Source organism: Eumetopias jubatus, unplaced genomic scaffold, assembly GCF_037043125.1.
Source record: "Eumetopias jubatus isolate StellerSeaLion01/CBP00866 unplaced genomic scaffold, mEumJub1_p1.0 scaffold_16, whole genome shotgun sequence".
Lineage (NCBI taxonomy): Eukaryota > Metazoa > Chordata > Mammalia > Carnivora > Otariidae > Eumetopias > Eumetopias jubatus.
Genome location: NW_028274822.1, coordinates 50,759,325 through 50,777,512, shown reverse-complemented (window position 1 = coordinate 50,777,512; position 18,188 = coordinate 50,759,325). Strand labels below are relative to the sequence as shown.

General features: G+C 46.1%; 2 protein-coding genes across 2 annotated transcripts in view; one reads left to right on the top strand and one right to left on the bottom strand.

Annotated features, from left to right (window-relative positions):
• Positions 1–4,664, top strand: part of ENOSF1 (enolase superfamily member 1) — a 30,668-nt gene extending 26,004 nt beyond the window's left edge. The window contains exons 13-16 of the mRNA XM_028094501.2: positions 109–238; positions 477–576; positions 3,086–3,167; positions 3,761–4,664. Coding sequence (XP_027950302.2) covers positions 109–238; positions 477–576; positions 3,086–3,167; positions 3,761–3,862 — 414 coding nt within the window. The 3' untranslated portion in view covers positions 3,863–4,664. The remainder of the gene's footprint in view (positions 1–108; positions 239–476; positions 577–3,085; positions 3,168–3,760) is intronic.
• A 14-nt stretch (positions 4,665–4,678) lies between these two features.
• On the bottom strand, positions 4,679–14,357 carry TYMS (thymidylate synthetase). Its single transcript, XM_028094504.2, has 7 exons — positions 14,070–14,357; positions 12,140–12,213; positions 9,391–9,565; positions 7,814–7,915; positions 6,845–7,020; positions 6,382–6,453; positions 4,679–5,278 (listed from the first exon to the last, which is right to left on the bottom strand). The coding sequence occupies exons 1-7, from the start codon at positions 14,287–14,289 to the stop codon at positions 5,141–5,143; spliced, it is 957 nt and encodes a 318-aa protein (XP_027950305.1). The 5' UTR covers positions 14,290–14,357; the 3' UTR covers positions 4,679–5,140.
• Positions 14,358–18,188: the final 3,831 nt, after the last annotated feature.

Sequence of the window (18,188 nt, the reverse complement as noted above, 5' to 3'; positions counted from 1 at the left end):
TGTCAGGGCTTGCTTCGTGCCAGGTGAGAGCGAAGGATAAATACAGCCCGGGCTTCCTGAAGGCCCACGTTAACTCTTCCGCTGGTTTTATTTCAATTCTATTTCCAGTGCCACAATAGAGTGATATTTAAGCAACTCCTACAAGCGAAAGCCCTGCAGTTTCTCCAGATCGACAGCTGCAGGCTGGGAAGTGTCAATGAAAACCTCTCGGTGTTGCTGATGGCCAAAAAGTTTGAAAGTAAGGGCGCCCCGGGAGCCGTGCACCAAACCTCCATTTCCCCACCCACCGCACACCGGCGGGTCCCTCTGGAGGGACTCTCTTTTCGGCCTGATCAGGGAATCTTTGACTATCTTCATCCCTAGATCATAATGAATGATGTAATCACAGGTGGGCAATCACCATAATCACTGCAGGTGCTCTCTCATCCGCCCACCCCCACCCCTAGGCATTAAATAGAAATCTGTCTTTTTTGTAGTTCCCGTTTGCCCTCATGCCGGTGGAGTTGGCCTCTGTGAATTGGTTCAGCACCTGATTATGTTTGATTTCATCTCCATTTCTGCAAGCCTTGAGAACAGGTAATGTGGAGTTAACTTCGGTAGCGTCCCTCAGTCAGGTCAGACTTTGTAAAATTCGGCTCTGGAGACCAGAGGCACCAAGAACTCTGCTTTGCCACGTCCTATAACTCAAAGGCCAACTTGGCTTTGCTTCCACTTTTTCCCAGGGGGCCATTACACTGGAGCCCCAGCAGTGAATAGATCTTTTTCTTTCAGAGGACTGGGTTCGTGGTAGCTGCCTTTGTTTTCTAAGTACGAGATGGTGCGTGGGTTGGGTAGAACCCCGGGGGAAGCCAGAACTCCTTTTGTTTTTTGTTTTTTTAAGTAGGCTCCACACCTAGTATGGAGTCCAGCAGGGCTTGAACTCACAACCCTGAGATCAAGAGTCAGACACTTAACTGACTGAGTCACCCAGGTGCCCCCGGAACTCCTTCCATTCTAAAGCCTTGCTTTCATCATATGTATATTCTCTGCTTCTGTCCAATCTCCTGGTCCCAGCGCTGGAGTATTCTGTAATCTGGCCGCATCTAGTACCACCTTATTTCTCAATGTGTCCCAGGTGAACTTTAAGACAGTCTTCCAGTCATCTGCACACATATGGCTTTATTTTAAGATTTATTTCAGAGAGAGAGAGCAAGCAGGGGCAGGGGCAAGAGGGAGGAGGACAGAGAATGCTTGAGCAGACTCCCTGCTGAGCATAGAGCAGCGTGTGGGACTCAGTCCCAGGACCCTGAGATCATGACCTGAGCCAAAATCAAGAGCCGGCTGCTTAAGCGACTGTGCCACCCAGGCACCCCCACATATGGCTTTATTGACTCCTGGAGTTAAATGTGGTATCACAGAAGGATCACTGGCCATGGTCTTTATATGGCGGCAGCCTAAATACGTACAGGAGAATGGTCAACACCAAATGCGGGGCCGTGGGTGAGAAATGGGGCCTATGAGGGTTGACGGGAGCCTCAGTGATAACGGTTTTTCTCTTAAGATGGGGGTGAGTACATAGATGCTGCCTTTTATGTCTGAAATATTTTGTACAATAAAAAGTGAACATTCCTAGGTTATTCTGCTTTTGTCCCATTTCAGTCCCGAAGGTGGGACTAAGGGGAGGTTCGGACCAACTTGAAAGGTCCTGTCAGTCTTGAGGGCCGAGAAAAGGGCCAGCGCTGAGCGCGGTGTGCTGTGACTACCCACAAGTGGGTGAGAGTGCCTCCTGCCGCCCCCCTGTGCAGGAATGTCGCCCCTTTGCACGGGAATGCTGGTGTGTGAGCGGGGCAGCCACCAGGCGCCGCTTGCACCCCAGCTTTGTGACCGCGTGGGACACCTGTTTCTGCTCATTCTTCAAGGCCAGAACATCCTCTCCCATGGGGCTGGTTCTTCACCTGGAGCCTGTTCTTTGCAGATTATACATAGTGCATATTCTAGTCGATAACTTGGTATCTGTGTCCTCTGAAACCATGCGGCCCCGTCTTGCCAGTTCCTTTGGGAATGCCTGGCACCGGGCACCTGGGCTGCCTGTCCTAGCTGTTTATTAACCGATGACCAAAGTAAGGCAGCAGAGTTAGGTCACTTGCCCCAAGTCACAAAACTAGAGGGTGGCTGACCCAAATTTGAACATACTGGTCTGATAGTAAAACCTGTGCTCTTTTTTCTAACTCATGTGTGTAGCTGGTTGGGATCTCACTGGGTGATTTTAATCTATTCATCTGACCTTTGGCTAAAGGCACCCAAATAATCCCAGATACTTATGGAGCCTAAATGGCTATCTTTGGGGGTCACAAAACCTTTACAGATCTTCCTTGGCCTAAGATAGCTTAACATTCCAATAAACCCACCATAGTATATTGAAATAGTAATATATTTATCAATATTGATATTAATATATTGAAAATATATTTTAAAATGTTTAATACACCTAACCTACTGAACATACCTTAGCCCAGCCAACCTACCTTAAACATGCTCAGAACACCTATATTAGTCTATACTTGAGCAAAATCATCTGACGCGAAGCCTATTTTATAATAAAATGCTGAATAGCTTGTGTAGTTTATCGAATACCGTACTGAGTGTAAAACTGAATGGTTGTATGGGTACAAACAGTTGTTAGTGTATTGGTTGTTGACCCGAGTGAGGACGTGGTTGACTGGGGGCTGCTGTGGCCACAGGCCAACATCACACGTCACAAGCTGGGAAAAGATCCAGATTCAAACTTTGAAGTACAGTTCTACTGAATGCATATGGCTTTTGCTTCATCATGGAATTGAAAATCTTAAGTCAAACCACTGTGAGTCGGGGACCATCTGTAGTTACGAGACTTTTGGTACCCACCCACATGAGACTTCACCCAAGCCTCACACTGCCTGAGTTTACAGGGAGAGAACCTGAGGCAGAGGTTGAGAGATTTGCACAGAAACACGCACCCGATCAAGTCCACCCTTTCTTCAGTGGTGCTCACCCCTTTGCTCTAACAGTACCACACGAATGATCTAACATAAGACATTACTGCCCTAATCTGGTTCCTTCCTCCTAGGATGTGTGAATATGTCAACCACCTGCATGAACATTTCAGGTATCCTGTGGTCATCAAGAAAGCGTCCTACATGCCTCCTAAGGTGAGGTTGGCCAGAGGCCTCCCTGAGGAAGCAAGGAGCTTCCAGCCCCTGGTATACTTGTTCTTGTGAGTTAGACCCTAGACCACAAACCTGTCTCCTTAGAGCTTATTTTCAGTATCTAGAAATTACAAATGGCTCTTCAGTTAGCAATATCAGATTCCTAAGGCCTGAGGTCAGGGGTTGAGGGTGAAATTGCCCGACAAGCCTTCACTAATGCCAGCCTTTCTTCCCAACACCAGCTGAGACCTTAAAACGTACACTTCTTGTGCAAACCCCCTTCCCCCCCCAAAAAAAAAAACCCAAAACCAAACCTGGCACCACCTAGCAAGTTAGTGAACTGAAACGTTTAGACTGCGGTTGTGTTAATCTGGACCATTTATCTTCATCGTGTTCAAGACACCAGGGCTCATTTTCACCAACAGAGGTTGAGTTGTCAAAGGAAGTGTGATTATTTAATCCTGAGACACAGCCAATAAAGTATACCCTTCCCCATTTCAAATAATCCAAAAACAGCATTTCTATGAACAGCAGAAATACATGTATGAGTTTTGTTCCAGGCGGTTATTAATACTCAAATTTTTTGTCTTTGATAGGATGCTGGTTATTCAACAGAAATGAAGGAGGAATCTGTAAAGAAACACCAGTATCCACATGGGGAAGTCTGGAAAAAACTCCTTGCTGCTCAAGAGAATTAAATGTTCAGCCCTTACACCCTTTCCTAAGTGAAAAGGCTTAACCACTTTTTGGGTGTGGTTTTACAAAAACAGGGGAAAGAAATTGTAGCAATCAAAACAAGTTCAGCTGAAAGTCCTGTTAACCTCAGGAATCAGCTTAGTCGTCATTATTACTTGATTCTTTTAGCAAATAAACACACATTCTCCTAATTAATCCTTAAACAAATTTAGATTTACCTCCAAGTCCAGAAAGATGTTCTTACAAAATTTCTACCAAGTGCTGGTACCCGGACATTAAATTATACTTTGAAAATAAGCAGCAGGTTGCGTAATTGTTGGAACAGTGCCTTATTCTATCTAACGCTTGTTAAAAATTAGCAGGGTAAAAATAGTTCTGCAGTACTGTGGGATATCTGGTGCACAAAAAAGGTAAAAGGATTTCACAGATTAGCCCTGGAGTGGTTTAGCCTTTCTACTCTTGCTCGGTCTAAGTTTATTAGTAGAGGATTCACACCATACTGAAACCATAGCAGCAGTAATGGGCAGGGAAATGGAATTTCATACATTATATTTCCATAACCCTTAAATCTTTATCCTCAATAATCATTATGTGCTAATGATAAAATGCAGCCAGAATTAGACAAACCACAGAAAAATAGGGCAAAATACAGTTTAGTCACCGTTTCCCAAATATACCAAACCTCTAAGCAGTATCCAAACAAGAATAGAGTATATTTATTTAGGAGGGTTCAGTTAAATCTATTTTAGGCAGGAGTGAGCAGAATGGCAATATAGAATAAAAAAATTTAAAAAAAAAAAAAAACATGAATGCAGAACTCAAATGCAGAACACACCTTTATTATAGCAATATATAAAGCAAGTAACTTTAAATGTTCATAACCACAACTGTACATTATTATGAATGCTGGTGTTATTCAGCTTGCTCAAATATGGGGAAGAGCTGATGTGTAATTCTTGAAATTCACGGACCTTCATAAAATGGGGTTGAAATGCATATACACGTTTTAAGAGTATTCCAGTTTTTATTCTCCTGACTTCTTTATTCCCAATCTCGGCATTTTCACACGTCCTCAGTGAGTTAACCAAACTCAAGGCCTTTTGTTACTAAGAGAACAGGCAAGCTTCTGTTTGCCAGTGGCAACATCCTTACAAGTTAATAACAACTGCTCGCCAAGAGATTTTTGACCTAGTTCCCTCTTCCTCTAGGGCTTTCACCTGGGCACTCAGTCCAACCCCCTACAGGCGGAATATCCTTCAAATACCTCCTTTAAAAGCACTTTAAACAGCCATTTCCATTTTAATAGTCGGGTGAGGACTGTACCCCTCAATCTGAAAGTCTTCAGCCTTGAAGTCATCAATTGTCTCAACTTTTCGAAGGATTCTGAGCTTCGGGAAAGGTCTTGGTTCTCGCTGAAGCTAAAAACAATAGGAGAAAATTATCTTGTCATTATCTGTACAACCTGCTTTAATTCTCCCTGTGAAACAAGTACACAGTATTTTATCAACAAAATATTTCACAGGAGTGTAATAGTGCAGACACCTGCCCCTGCTTAGGCAACAACACTCCTGGAATGTAGCGGACGGATTCTCTCCCACACAGAGAGACTGAAGGATCTTTTGCGGCATCCCACTGCGTCAGGAGCGTCAGGAGCCGTGTGGCTCATCTTATAACTGACAGCTCTTGGTAAATTTATGAAGGACAGGACACAGCCTTTCACTTTTGTATCTGTAACTCCAGGTGGGCGCTCAAGTATGGTTATCTGAGTCCCATAATCCCTACCTCAACTGTCCCTGGCAGAGGGTGAGGCAAGATGACATCTGCTGACAACAGAGAGGGATGCAAGCCGGGGTTCCTGGCAGGAACAGATGGTGGCAATGGGGACGTGGACACAGGCTCCAACCTCACATTACTCTGTCCAGCATAAGTGGAACAGACAACTGGAGAAGCAACTGCACAAACCCCGAAGTCGCCCTCTATACAAAAGCAGCCAAGCTCCCACAAAGGAGGAACTTTCAAAACCTGGATCTCATCTGGAAGGGGCTAAAAGGGTTTGGTTCAATCCCCCCGCCTTCGGCTCACTGAGCATTAGACACTCGTATTTTAATTGCTGTTTCAAATCACTTGTTGGCTGGCGTAACATGGGATTTGGACAGACTTTTGAAAGTTAATACCTATGTGTGGTATTTAACATAATATGAAGGGAAAACATCACCATTTAAATTCTCGAACTAAAAATGAGTTGAAATGCTACCTTTGGGAAGGTTCCCAAACCCACTGGTCCGAATATGGGCTCTCCCTCTCTTGTACTGGCTTAGCATCTCACAGTAGCGGTCCCATGAAGTGCCTGTGGTGGCTGTGTCTGCCTTGTCCCTGCCCACCTGCCCACCGCCAGTCCCTGCAGTCGGAGCAGGGCATCTCAGCTCTGCCCCAGCGCAGAGCAGGTCTGTTACATGAGGGATGTTCTAGAAGGCAACCGCTTATCAAGAGGAGGTACCGAAGTGTGACGTATCATTCTTACCTGCATTTTCAGCGGCTCAATGTGATTCAGGTAAATATGTGCATCTCCCAAAGTATGTATGAAGTCACCTGGCTAAATCCCGTGGGAGCAAGCAAAATGGCAAATGTTTTAGTTTCAATTCCTTTCAGACACATCATTTGAAAGCACATTATGTAGACTATGCAGACATTCCAAGCCTTTTCAGAAAACAATTTCACCAGCATAGCTTCTGAGAAAAGCTGATGTTCACAAAAGTTGTCTTGTCTTATAAAATAACCCACAGAAACCTGTTTGCTTATCCAGACCGCAAAGACAAGAAAGCTCCCTGGGAGGCTGCCAGGTGAGCAGCTTCGTTTCTTACACAGATCACATTTTAGAACTAACCAGACACTGACTTCTCTGCAATTAGTTTTTCCACGTTAAATAACCTAAGAGGTCAGTGCTTTAGGCCGGTAGGCACCGTTCCCTCCCAGGCACAGCCCACCTTCAGGCCCGTGATGTGCGCGATCATGTAGGTGAGCAGAGCGTAGCTGGCGATGTTGAAGGGCACACCCAGGCCCATGTCCCCCGACCTCTGGTATAGCTGACAGGACAGCTCACCGTTCACCACGTAGAACTGGCAGAGGGCATGGCACGGAGGGAGGGCCATCAGAGGAAGATCTGAGGAGCCAGCACAAAGGAAAATGAGGCGCGTGGGTGGTTTTAAAGAATGCAGCCGCACACAAGACAGGAGAGAAACAGAAGCCAACTCCTGCGGGGGAGAGCACGAGAACAGGCCACCAGGCCAGTGACTCCCATGACCCACACTGCCCTCCAGGTCAAAAGCAGACCATTCCAATCCTGGGGACGGCACCACGCCTACAGTGACCCATCCATTAACATGAGATGTCTGAAGATGTATTTTCACAGTGAAAGCCACACTCATCCAGCCGAAATTACTTGTGCTGCCTTCGTGGCACCAAACTACAAGCAGGAGGAATTCATACATTCCCAGGGGCCACAGGAAACCGGCATCCCAGGCACACCCTCCTGTATTCAAAGTCTCTACTCGAAAAGCAAACATTCCACTCTGGGTAATATTTAGTACACCTTGGTAGAGTTTAATTTTACGATATAACTGTTAAAATGTTAACAGCCAGGTGGAGAAGATATGAAACTTCATCTGCCCCAATTTAAACTGTTAAAACCTTTGGTATATTTTTATAGGTAATTTAAAGCCCTCTTTGGAGTAAAAGAAGTATAAAAACACACATTAAGATCATCTTCGTCCAACCCCATCATCTGAAGGTAAAAATGGGGCCATGAGTGACTTGCCCAGGGTCACACCAGCCATGTGGCTGGGGGTGGTTCCCAGGGTCCAGCCTTCTATTGGTGGCCTCCACGCAAAGCCACTGGGCTTCCCTTTGTGCTAGTAGTATAGTTTGGACACGAGAGTAACTGGGATGCTTCTCACCTTTTGGATTCCAGCCACACAGGATGATTCTTCTGTCGTCAGGGTTGGTTTTGATCATGTCAATCACCTTTTGCAGTTGGTCTACTCCTTGACCTGAATAATCTGTGGAATTGTCAAGAGAAGACACGCCCACATGTCAATCACAGCATCTCGTGAGATGGCCTTAGAGGCCATCCATCACTGTCCTACCACAGCCTCCCCCCCCCGCCGTGGTCATGCTCCAAGATATCCAAGGCATTCTACAGATTCCTCTGCTCTCGTGGGGTGATGATGAGTTCTATCCTCTGGAGCCATAACAAAATTACTTTCCTTTCTACAAAATAGTCCTTTAAATATCTGATCTGTCATGGTGCCACCCCTCCCCTTCCTGTTGGCGAACTTTCTCCAGTCCCAGCAGTTTCTTCCACTGGTCCCCACGGGATTGTCTCTATACCCATCAACCATTCTCATCACACTCTGCTGCCATGGAACGTATCAGATCTTAAATAGAAGACACCATTCCACACACACTCCAACTAACAGAGGACGGTGGATTCCTTTCTCTGGTCTAGATGCTATTCTCCCAACGCTTCCACCCAAAATTACAATTTAGCAGGCAAACACCTACTGATTTATAACTCTCAAGAAATCACTATAACTCTCACACCACGTTGTACTTTTCTCCCATTTCTGGTCTCTGGACTTTTAATTCCTTGCCTTCCTTCTGAAATGGAACTGGAAGCTGCGAAGTCTGAGAAGTGAGGAGCTTCATATCCCCTCTGGTTAAACCTCCACTTACTGGGGTCAGACTATGTTCTAGTCCAGTAGTTAATTTTGGGGGGAAGAAAGTCCTGTCATGATCGTAGCTTCAGAAAAAGTAATAGCAAAGATTAAAAAAGATGCACTGTGATAGTATGGTTCTGTATTTTGGTTGTGGTGCTTATATAAATCTACAGGTGCTAAAATTATCAAAGATTTCAGTCTAGCCAGCAAGCTAGTACTTCCAATGTATGCGTGCACACATGCGTACACACACACACACACACACACACACACACTGAGGAAGTCGGCATTTGCTTTTGCAACCCTTGACCTATGGACAGGCAGGACAGGAAGGTTCAAAGGATGGGGGCAAATGATGCCACCAAGTGACTGAGGAAGGTGGACGTCCTGGAATAAGATGGTTCACCTTCTTCCACCCCAGGAGGGCAGGGAGAAGACGGTAACCCAAGAGCTGCTATCACATGAGCACCACCTAAAGTGTGCAGGGTGGCTCAGCCTTAAAAAGGGAGATCAAGCCACTGCAAGGCAATCCCTGGGCCTCTTCCTATGGCCAACACAGCAACGAACCGACCCACCATGTCACTACCTGCTAATGAAATACGGTATGGAAAGTACCAAGCACCCAATAAATGCTAACAACCAAGAGTGTGATCTGACCTCTACCTGACTCTGAAACAGCCTCTCACAAGGTCAAAGTTATACATCAACTCCCCAGACGCTGGCTTCTTATGCCCCCAACTTCACTTGAAACAATGGGGCCAACTTATGCTACAGTGAGTGCTCAGAAAATCTGAGGCATCGCTCTGTTTTCTCACCTGAATCCTTATCTTTGTATTCTGCCCCAAAATGCCTCCACTGAAAGCCATAAACTGGGCCTAAATCCCCTTCTTCTCTGTTGGAGAATCCCAGGCTGTCCAAGAAGTCTCGAGACCCATTGGCATCCCAGATTTTCACTCCCTTGGAAGACAGTTCCTTGGCGTTTGTAGATCCCTGCAAGAGACAGGACAGCAGGGCAGGCATCCAGGTGAAGGTGCCACCCCAAGAGCCGCCCACCAACTGTGCCTCGGGCCTGTGCTAACATACCTGTCTGCACTCAGCATGTCCTGCATGGCGTGTCCCGTCTTTAAGGGCCAGTCCCAGCCCAGACTTTTTGAGGGCCCCCAGGACAGGCTCCTGGAATCACTTCCAGGACAGGTGATTCTTCCCCTCAACTAAATGTTCTAGATTAAACACCTCCAAGTCCTTTCATTGTTCCCACCTCACCTAACAGTTTTGTGTTTTATAACCAAAGGTGTTTCATGTGTGTGATCCCCCAAAATGCATTTAATGTCTCACCTGCAATCTGTTCAATGGATCTTAGACCTGGCACATAGGATATTTCACTAACTGGCCTAATCAGTATCAGCTTTTCTTACAAATCAATCAGTCACATTATCTCATATGTGCCACTGTCAGGTTGTTCTCCCCAACCTGTATTTGCAGTTAAGGTGGGGCTTTGTTTTTTTTCCAAGTACAAGCTAATGTTTATTACTTCTACGTCATCTCATTAGATTTGGCCCATATCATCCTAACGTGTGTCCTGATCGTGCATTCAGGTCAAAGACAGACCTCAGTGGCCTCTGTGTATGACGCGCTGCCACACACACCATGCCTGCCCTCCATCCCCCTTCTCCTCTGACAGCTCCCTGCCCCCACCCACGGAAGAGCACAGCCGCATCCCCACACATCTACTGTGAGGGTTAGAAAACATAAGCAAAGTGCTCAGTGCTTGACAGATCCTAACCTCGGCACAGACCCCACGTCTCCATCTTGCCCACAGATGCCGGCTGCAGTGCGGGTTCATCCTGGCTCCTGTGTTTCATCCAGTCACCCAGGGAGCAAATCTATCAGAGGTGAGTCTGGCATGTTCCTGGTAAAGAGTACTTAGACTCCTGAACTCAAGCTAAATTAAGATAAAACCAGTGAATGCATTTTATTTCTGAGCATCTCGTTTCCTCCCTTGTTTTTGAGTTTGTACTCTTTTTCACCTCCATAAGTCATTTTTCAATTTTTCCCATATTGCTGTTGCTGCTTTTTTTTTTTTTAAAGTAGGTTCCATGGGGGCACCTGGGTGGCTCAGTCAGTTAAGTATCTGCCTTCGGCTCAGGTCATGATCCCAGGGTCCTGGGATCAAGCCCCACATCGGGCTCCCCGCTCACTGGGGAGTCTGCTTGTCCCTCTCCCTCTGCCCCTGCCCTCTGCTCATGCTCTCTCTTTCTCTCAAATAATAAAATCTCAAAAAAAAAAAAAAACAACAAAAAAGTAGGCTCCATGCCCAGGTGGAGCTCAGCGCTGGGCTTGAACTCACGACCCTGAGATCAAGACCTGAGCTGAGATCATGTGTTGGATGCTTAACCCACTGAGCCACCCAGATGCTCCCTCCCAAACTGCTTCTAATGCCTCCCCTTCAATTCGATTGGGCTCTGGCTGGTTTACAAACGGCCTCTTCTGATATTTCTGATGATGCACCTGGAACTAGGCACTCACTGCCAGCTGAGGTGAGACAACACAGAAGAAAACACCTCGAGAATACGTAAAGTAAGGAAGACCGGACTGGATCCAAATCGAAATAAACTCTTTCTAAAATGCAGTAAGAAGTCTTGGGTCTGGTTTGGCCCAAGACCAGACACGCCACACTGAGTGCTTTGCAGAAGGGATCCCAGCTTCTACATGACCCAGAACTGAGCCCATCTCCTCAGGTACCCTCTGAACAGCACTGGCGAGAATATCATTAGTCTGGAGCAGGAGACAGAGTGAGAGGAAGCTGTCCATCATCACAGCACTTTAGCCTTTGCCAGAGGTACCTACTTGGCTCTTTGGAAGAGGTATAGCTTGTTACTCAAGAGATCCTTCTAGCTTATACCAATATGAAAACATGGCCGGGATTTATAGTCAATGATCAATCTAGGTTGAGTACCTACTATATGGCAGGCTGTGTTCTAGGCCCAGGGGATACAAATGTGATTAGGAAAAAACAAATTCTCTGCCCTCATGGAGCTTCTAATACGTTTTACTTGTTTATTTGTTGTCTACCTTCCCTCCCTTGTATGGGGAAAGGGAGAGGGCAGACATTATCTATCAGCTGATGATGTTTCTCTATGGAGAAAACAAAGGAGGGTGGGAGGGATGTATGTGTGTGTGTGGGGGGGGTAATCACAGTCTTAGATCGAGAGGTTAGGGAAGGCTCATTCAGCAGGGACTTGAAGGAGGTGAGGGAGTGAGTCATGAGCTACATGTTGGGGAAGAAGGTTCCAGGAAACAGGACTAGCAAGCGCCAGAACCCTGGGTGGGAATGTCCTGATGTACTCAAAGATCAGCAAGGAGGCCAGGTGGGTGAAATAGAGTGAGCGGCACTTCACTGAAGCCAGAGCTGGGATGCGGCCCCAGGTGAGTGGGATCTTACTGAGTGAAATGCGATCCACTAGGGCTGTAGGTGAGAAGTGACATAATCGGACTTTTAAAAGGATCTCCCCAGTGCTGGGCTGAGAACAGACTGCTGATTTCCAACAGCAGCAGCTTCCTTACCTTGATAAACCACAGCAACTCCTCCAAAACACCCTTCCAGAATACACGTTTGGTTGTCAGCAGAGGAAATTCATCTGAAAAACAGTTTGCCCGATAATTTCAAGATGGGAAAACAGAACACATCATCCAGCTTTCTCTGTGGAGGAGGACTGCCTCCGGGACATAAGGCCCTTGCGTAACCACAGGACCAACTAGAAAACTGTGACTCTGATCACACGGGCGCCCCAGAACGGGGTGGAGCTCCCAGGCTACAGTCCAAGTCAGTGACACAATTCAGACTAAGACTGCCCTCCTCAATCCCTTGACCACCACAGGAATTCCACCCACGTGGTGAAATGGGGCACTGGCCAGGCAGGGATGCCTATGTGGACAGGAAAAGAGCTACCATCCGCTTCCCAGTTAGTGTGATTCCTTCACAGAGGTGTGAAGACAACACACAAAGGGCGCCCTAGGACAAAGGCTGAAGGCTCCCAGAGCTATTCCCTGATTATCCTGCCAGGAAAAACTTGCTCAGGTCTGGGTGTAGTAGATATCACACTAACCAAAGCTAAGGGATAGTTTTTAATTATTTGCAAAGCAAATTAACCTCTATTATTTAAATGTACCAAAAATAGTACCCGTTTAAATACCTATATGCATGACCTTATTGAATCCTCAAAACAACCTTCCTTGAGGCATCCTTAAGATCTCCATTTTACAGGCACCAGGAGGGAATATATAAGTTTGCATCAGGCAACAGAGAAGATCAAAATGTAAAAGCTTATCTCTAAATTCAGTACCTATTCAGTTCACCTTATCAGTTATATAGTTGATATTCATGTAACAAGGAGAGATTTTTCAAGCACCTACTTTTATCGGTACTGTCACTGAGCATGATTTCCTCTATTTTAAGCACACGAGGAAGCTGAAGACCAGAGAGGTAAACTGCCCACGTTCTAAGCTGATGGGCTGGAGTAAAAACGAGAATTTGTAACACAAATTCTACATCGGAGGCCACTGTGTGGAGCTGCACGACGGTGGATCCCTGTCTACCCTGCAGCCTGGGTACCTTCCAGTCTCTAAAATGGGTGTGGGGTTGAGGGTCCTCCCCCTGCTCACCACAGTGAATCAGCCTTACTAATAGTGCGTCTTCCCCCTGCTCACCACAGTGAATCAGCCTTACTAATAGTGCGTCTCCCTACTCAAAACCACCCCCATACGTGTGCTCAGGATATTTGTCTCGTGCACCGCCCCCACACCCGTCTCTTTGTGCCCCGAAAGCCTGACTCTAACAACCGCCAAGAGAAACTTCTCCGGAGCCATCCTGTTTTAACGGAAAAGACGAATAAGAACTACTACTCGGACTCTCGCGTTCCTGTTTCAAGGTTTAAGAGGAAAGCTGGTTCGTGCGGACCCGACGGAAAAATTGTCAGGAACCACAAGTTCTTGCCCAGCCTCTCCGTTCGCGCTCTCTCCTCCCGCCGCTGTTGACCCGCCCTTATTCCTTCGCTCCAATTTTTAAATAACTTTGCCAAACCGAAGGACTAGAAGGGGGAGAGAGGAGGAGGAGCCAAAAAGGGGAACTTCTAGCCAAGTCCGTGGTCAAGCCCAGACAGATACTCTCACACTCTCTAGTATAAGGCAAACACTACCAGACCGTGGCCGCTCTGGGGCAAACAGCACGACCAGGTGAGCACAGGACTCGGACCCAACGGACCTGGTTTCACCTCCCACTTCTGTCACTCCTGTCCGCGTGCCGTTACGCAAATCATTTCTCTAACCCGAGCCTCTGTTTTGGCGTCTTCAAAGCGGGGCTAAGGAGCGCCCAGGATCCAGGTTAGGACCAAGGGTTGATGGCAAAGCCCAGCCGTTCCCAGGCGCCTTCCCCGCCCAGCGGCCGCTTGGAGCCCACCCGGGCGCACGCGCCCTCCCCGGGGCGCGCGGGGGTCACCTCTCAGGCTGTAGCGCGCCTGCATGCCGAACACTGAGAGCGTGCCCGTGCCGGTGCGGTCATCCTTCCGGACCCCGCAGCGCAGGATATGTTCGATCTGCCCCAGGTACTGCAGCTCCCCGTGAGGTGGCGGCTGCGGCTCGGAGCCCGGTTTCTGCGCGGCGGGCGGCGACGGCGACGGCGACGGCGGGCGCTGCAGCTCGGAGCCGGGGGCGGGCATTGCGCGGGCGCCGCTCTGGGCTCTGAGACGCGGAGGGCGGCTGGCGGCGGGCTAGGGGGGTGCGTGCCGTTCTGCGCGCCTCTTTTCCCGCCACCGCTGCGCCGGCTCCGCCCCTTCCTGCCCGGTGTCGTTGGCCCGCGCGCGGTCCCCTGGAGTCCCAGGAGCGCGCAGAGCTGCAGGTTGGGCAGGGCGCGTGCTGCGGGAAGGCGCCAGACTTCCAGAGCTGCGGCGTTTGTAAGCCCGTTTTCAAAGCTCACAACCTAAGTCCTGGATTTTGGTGCGTTGGCTGAAAGAGGCCGCTCGGGTTAGAAAGTTTCCGAGTCCACCGCGCCATTCAATACTAAGGGGAGCCTGAACAGTCCCCACATGTTCGTGAAATCCAAAAACAAACAAAGCCCTGTTATTTGAGGTACGTTTCCTACAACTAAGGGGGTCATGCTGTCAGGAGATGTGCATTTCCGTTTTCCCCCATCTTCAGTGAAAGCGGGTAGCGGGAGCGAGTCAAACAGCTTTTTTACTTGATTAATGACAGCCAGCCATTTTGAAGTTTTTAATACTAAAATTTTCACTTACTGTGAAATGTTTATAATGTAAACACTGGTGAGTAAGAGCTATTTGATAATGAGTTTAAAATGTACTAAGGGCGCCTGGCTGGCTCAGTCAGTAGACCATGCAACTCTTGATGTAGGAGTTGTAGGTTAGAGCCCCATGTTAGGTGTAGAGATTACTTAAAAATAAAATCTTTAAGGGGCGCCTGGGTGGCTCAGTTGGTTAAACCTCCAACTCTTGGTTTCAGCTCAGGTCATGATCCCCAGGTTGTGCGATCAAGCCCTGTGTAGGCTCTGACCTGAGCATGGAGTCTGCTTGAGATTCTCTCCCTCCTCTCCCTCTGTCCTGTACCCCTACTCTGGTTCAGATCGCATAAATCTTTCGCCTTTTACTCCCCCTTTCAAAAAACATATATAAATAAATAAAATCTTTAAAAAATAAAATAAAATGTACTAATGTACATGCAACAAGCAGCCTTTTGAATCAACAACTGTTTATTGAGCACGTAGTAGATGTTCAGTGTATTTCTTGTTGATAGGTCTGGGATTGTAAAGAATAAGATGTCAACTCTGAATGAAATATATCAAACACTATTTCTTGCTGTTCAATAAAGTCAACGTTTGTTTGTTTCTGGTTACCTGAAGTGAATTTGTGCAAGATTCTGCAATCTTTCTGCTAATATGCACCTCTCAACCTCAAGGTTAGAATTTTTGTAACACAAATTCTAGGAAGAGGTATCTTTCTTCTGCAGCTCTGCCTAATCTCAGCCAAAACAATCTTGCATGCCTTTATGTGGCAAAGAGCCTATAAAAATTAAATCAATTCTCAAAGACAATTTACAAAATACCTGGCCATTTGGATTAATTGGAGGGAGAAAAATACTATGAACAGACTGAGGGAGTGTTTCAGGAAACATGTCACAAGCCTCATAGCTGGAAAGTCCATGTTCTTGCTGTTTGGTTGTATGAGTGCTTACAAGGCCACAGTAAACTGAAATGCATTGGGTTACAGAACAGCAGATATTTTAAATCTATTTCATCCAACACAGTACTAGCTGGCCTTTCCTAGGTCAGCATAGATTCATTTCCCCTTCCTGCAGCACATTCCCCACCTTACCCAATTCCGGTGTAATAATAGTTTTAAAGAGTCACCTGTCTCTGTTAGGAATCATGGCCCTCCAGTGTCGTGTTGTGTTGTGTTGTACTGTTTGGACAGGGTGGGTAGCACCAGATGCAGTGGGCATTCTTTCTGATGGGCATTTGGGAAGAGACGTGCTCGGTCAGAAAACCTGAACTCAGAAAACAGACTTTAGACAGGAATGGGGACTCACGTTGTCTGCTCTAGCTTGAGAGTGCTCCTGGGTATAAGAACCTAACATGCCATGTGGAAGCACAGTCCTGGGTGGGCCAGAAAATGCAGAGTTCTTTGCTTGGCAGGATTGTCCTGCATACTGCAGGGCTTTAGCATGTGTGTGGAAAGCCAGCTAAATGCAGGTATTCCTCCAACACCACCCCTACTGAAAAGTGTCCCCATAATCTCCAACCATGGAAGATCCCAGCCTGAAAATATCCCAGATTTTCTAGTCTTCCATTCCAGTTGTTACTTTGAGCTGAGTTTAATTGTTGCAGCCGAATATCAGTTGTTCCACAAGGAGAAGCTCAAGGTATAAGAGTAGGCCCCTCCACCTGTGTGGAGATTCCTCTTCCTCTGTGGTGCTGGGAGGATCTTGGTTTGATGATAAGAGAGAAAGAATGGCTTTCCAGGGCTGCTCCATAAATGAATGATCCTCTCAGAGGAGCGTTTCGTTTATTCATTCCTCCAAGAAGAATTTATATCCCAGTGCCTACTGCATGTCAATGGAGCAAGATAGAAAACGTCCCTCTCACAGAAACTGATGTTCTAGCAGACACAAACAATGCGTATGTTCCCAAACAAGACATCTGCAGATAGTGACAAGTGTCATAATGTCATGATGATTACAGAACCCAGTAAAGGGCTACTGAAGGTACAGAGGAACTACTTTATTTAATAATTTTTTTTAGTTTTAATTTTAATTCCAGTATAATTAACATACCGGATTATATTAGTTTCAGGTTTACAATATAGTGATTCAACAATTCTATACATTACTCAGTGTAGTACAGTGTAGTACAGAGGAACTACTTTAGGTCCTATCACCAGGCAAGACCTCCCTGAGGGAAAAAGCATTCCAACCCCCAGTGCATTCATGCCAGCATGTTTCCTAGCCCTTGCGTCTATAAAAATAAAAAATAGGGGTAGTATGGATGCTGAATCCTATCTTATTCTAGGAAAGAATTTTATCAATGAATACATTAACTTATTAGGGGGGAAAGCTCTTCCTTCTCATTAAGAGATCTATTTCTGTTAAAAATTTTATATGTTTAATGGTCATAGAAATTTATAATATATTTATGTTATTTTGATCAATATGTACAAATAATTACAGGCAATAACTCAATTGAGAATGAATATTTGATACCTAGATTTTTGTGTCTGGGGAGATTGTTAATTTTTAAAATCTAAAAATGCTAACATTTTATTGATCAGTAAAAGATGCTTAAACATAGGGCACCTGGGTGGCTCATTTGGTTAAGTGTCTGTCTTTGGCTCAGGTCAGGATCCCAAGCCAAGGGCCTTGAATCAAGCTCCACATCAGGGAGGCTGCTTCTCCCTCTGCCCCTCCCCACACTCGTTCTCTCTCTCTAATAAATAAATAAAATCTTTTTTAAAAAGATGCTTAAGCATAAAAATATATTACATTAAGATAAAATTCTCTGATAAAAGGAGAATGAAAATCAGAATTTAAGGAGAAAATGGAAAGAAATAAGATTTCTCACTGTTAAAGAAAAACTTGTTCGTATCTTTGTTTAAGTGGATGATGCTGGGTATCAAATTGCCATGGTATTTAGATTCCATTGGGTACATTTTAAAGAGGGATGAAAACTTTGTATTTTTAAATGCTAATATTTACAATACATGGGAAAATAAAATTTTGCTATTTGAAAGCTTATGTTGAAAAATCACATGCAAGAGCATATATAACTTTTTCAGATTCCTTTTAGGAAGTTTGAGAGCAAAAAATTAGAATATTATTGGTCTAAAGAAACCTTCTCTTTGGGGCACCTGGGTGGCTCAGTCAGTTAAGCGTCTGCCTTTGGCTCAGGTCATGATCCCAGGGTCCTGGGATTGAGTCCTGCATGGAGCCTCACATCAGGCTCCCTGCTCAGTGGGGAGTCTGCTTTTGCCTCTCCCCCTGCTCTTGCTCTCTCTCTTTCAAATAAGTAAATAAGATCTTTTTTTTATTTAAAGATTTTATTTATTTATTTGAC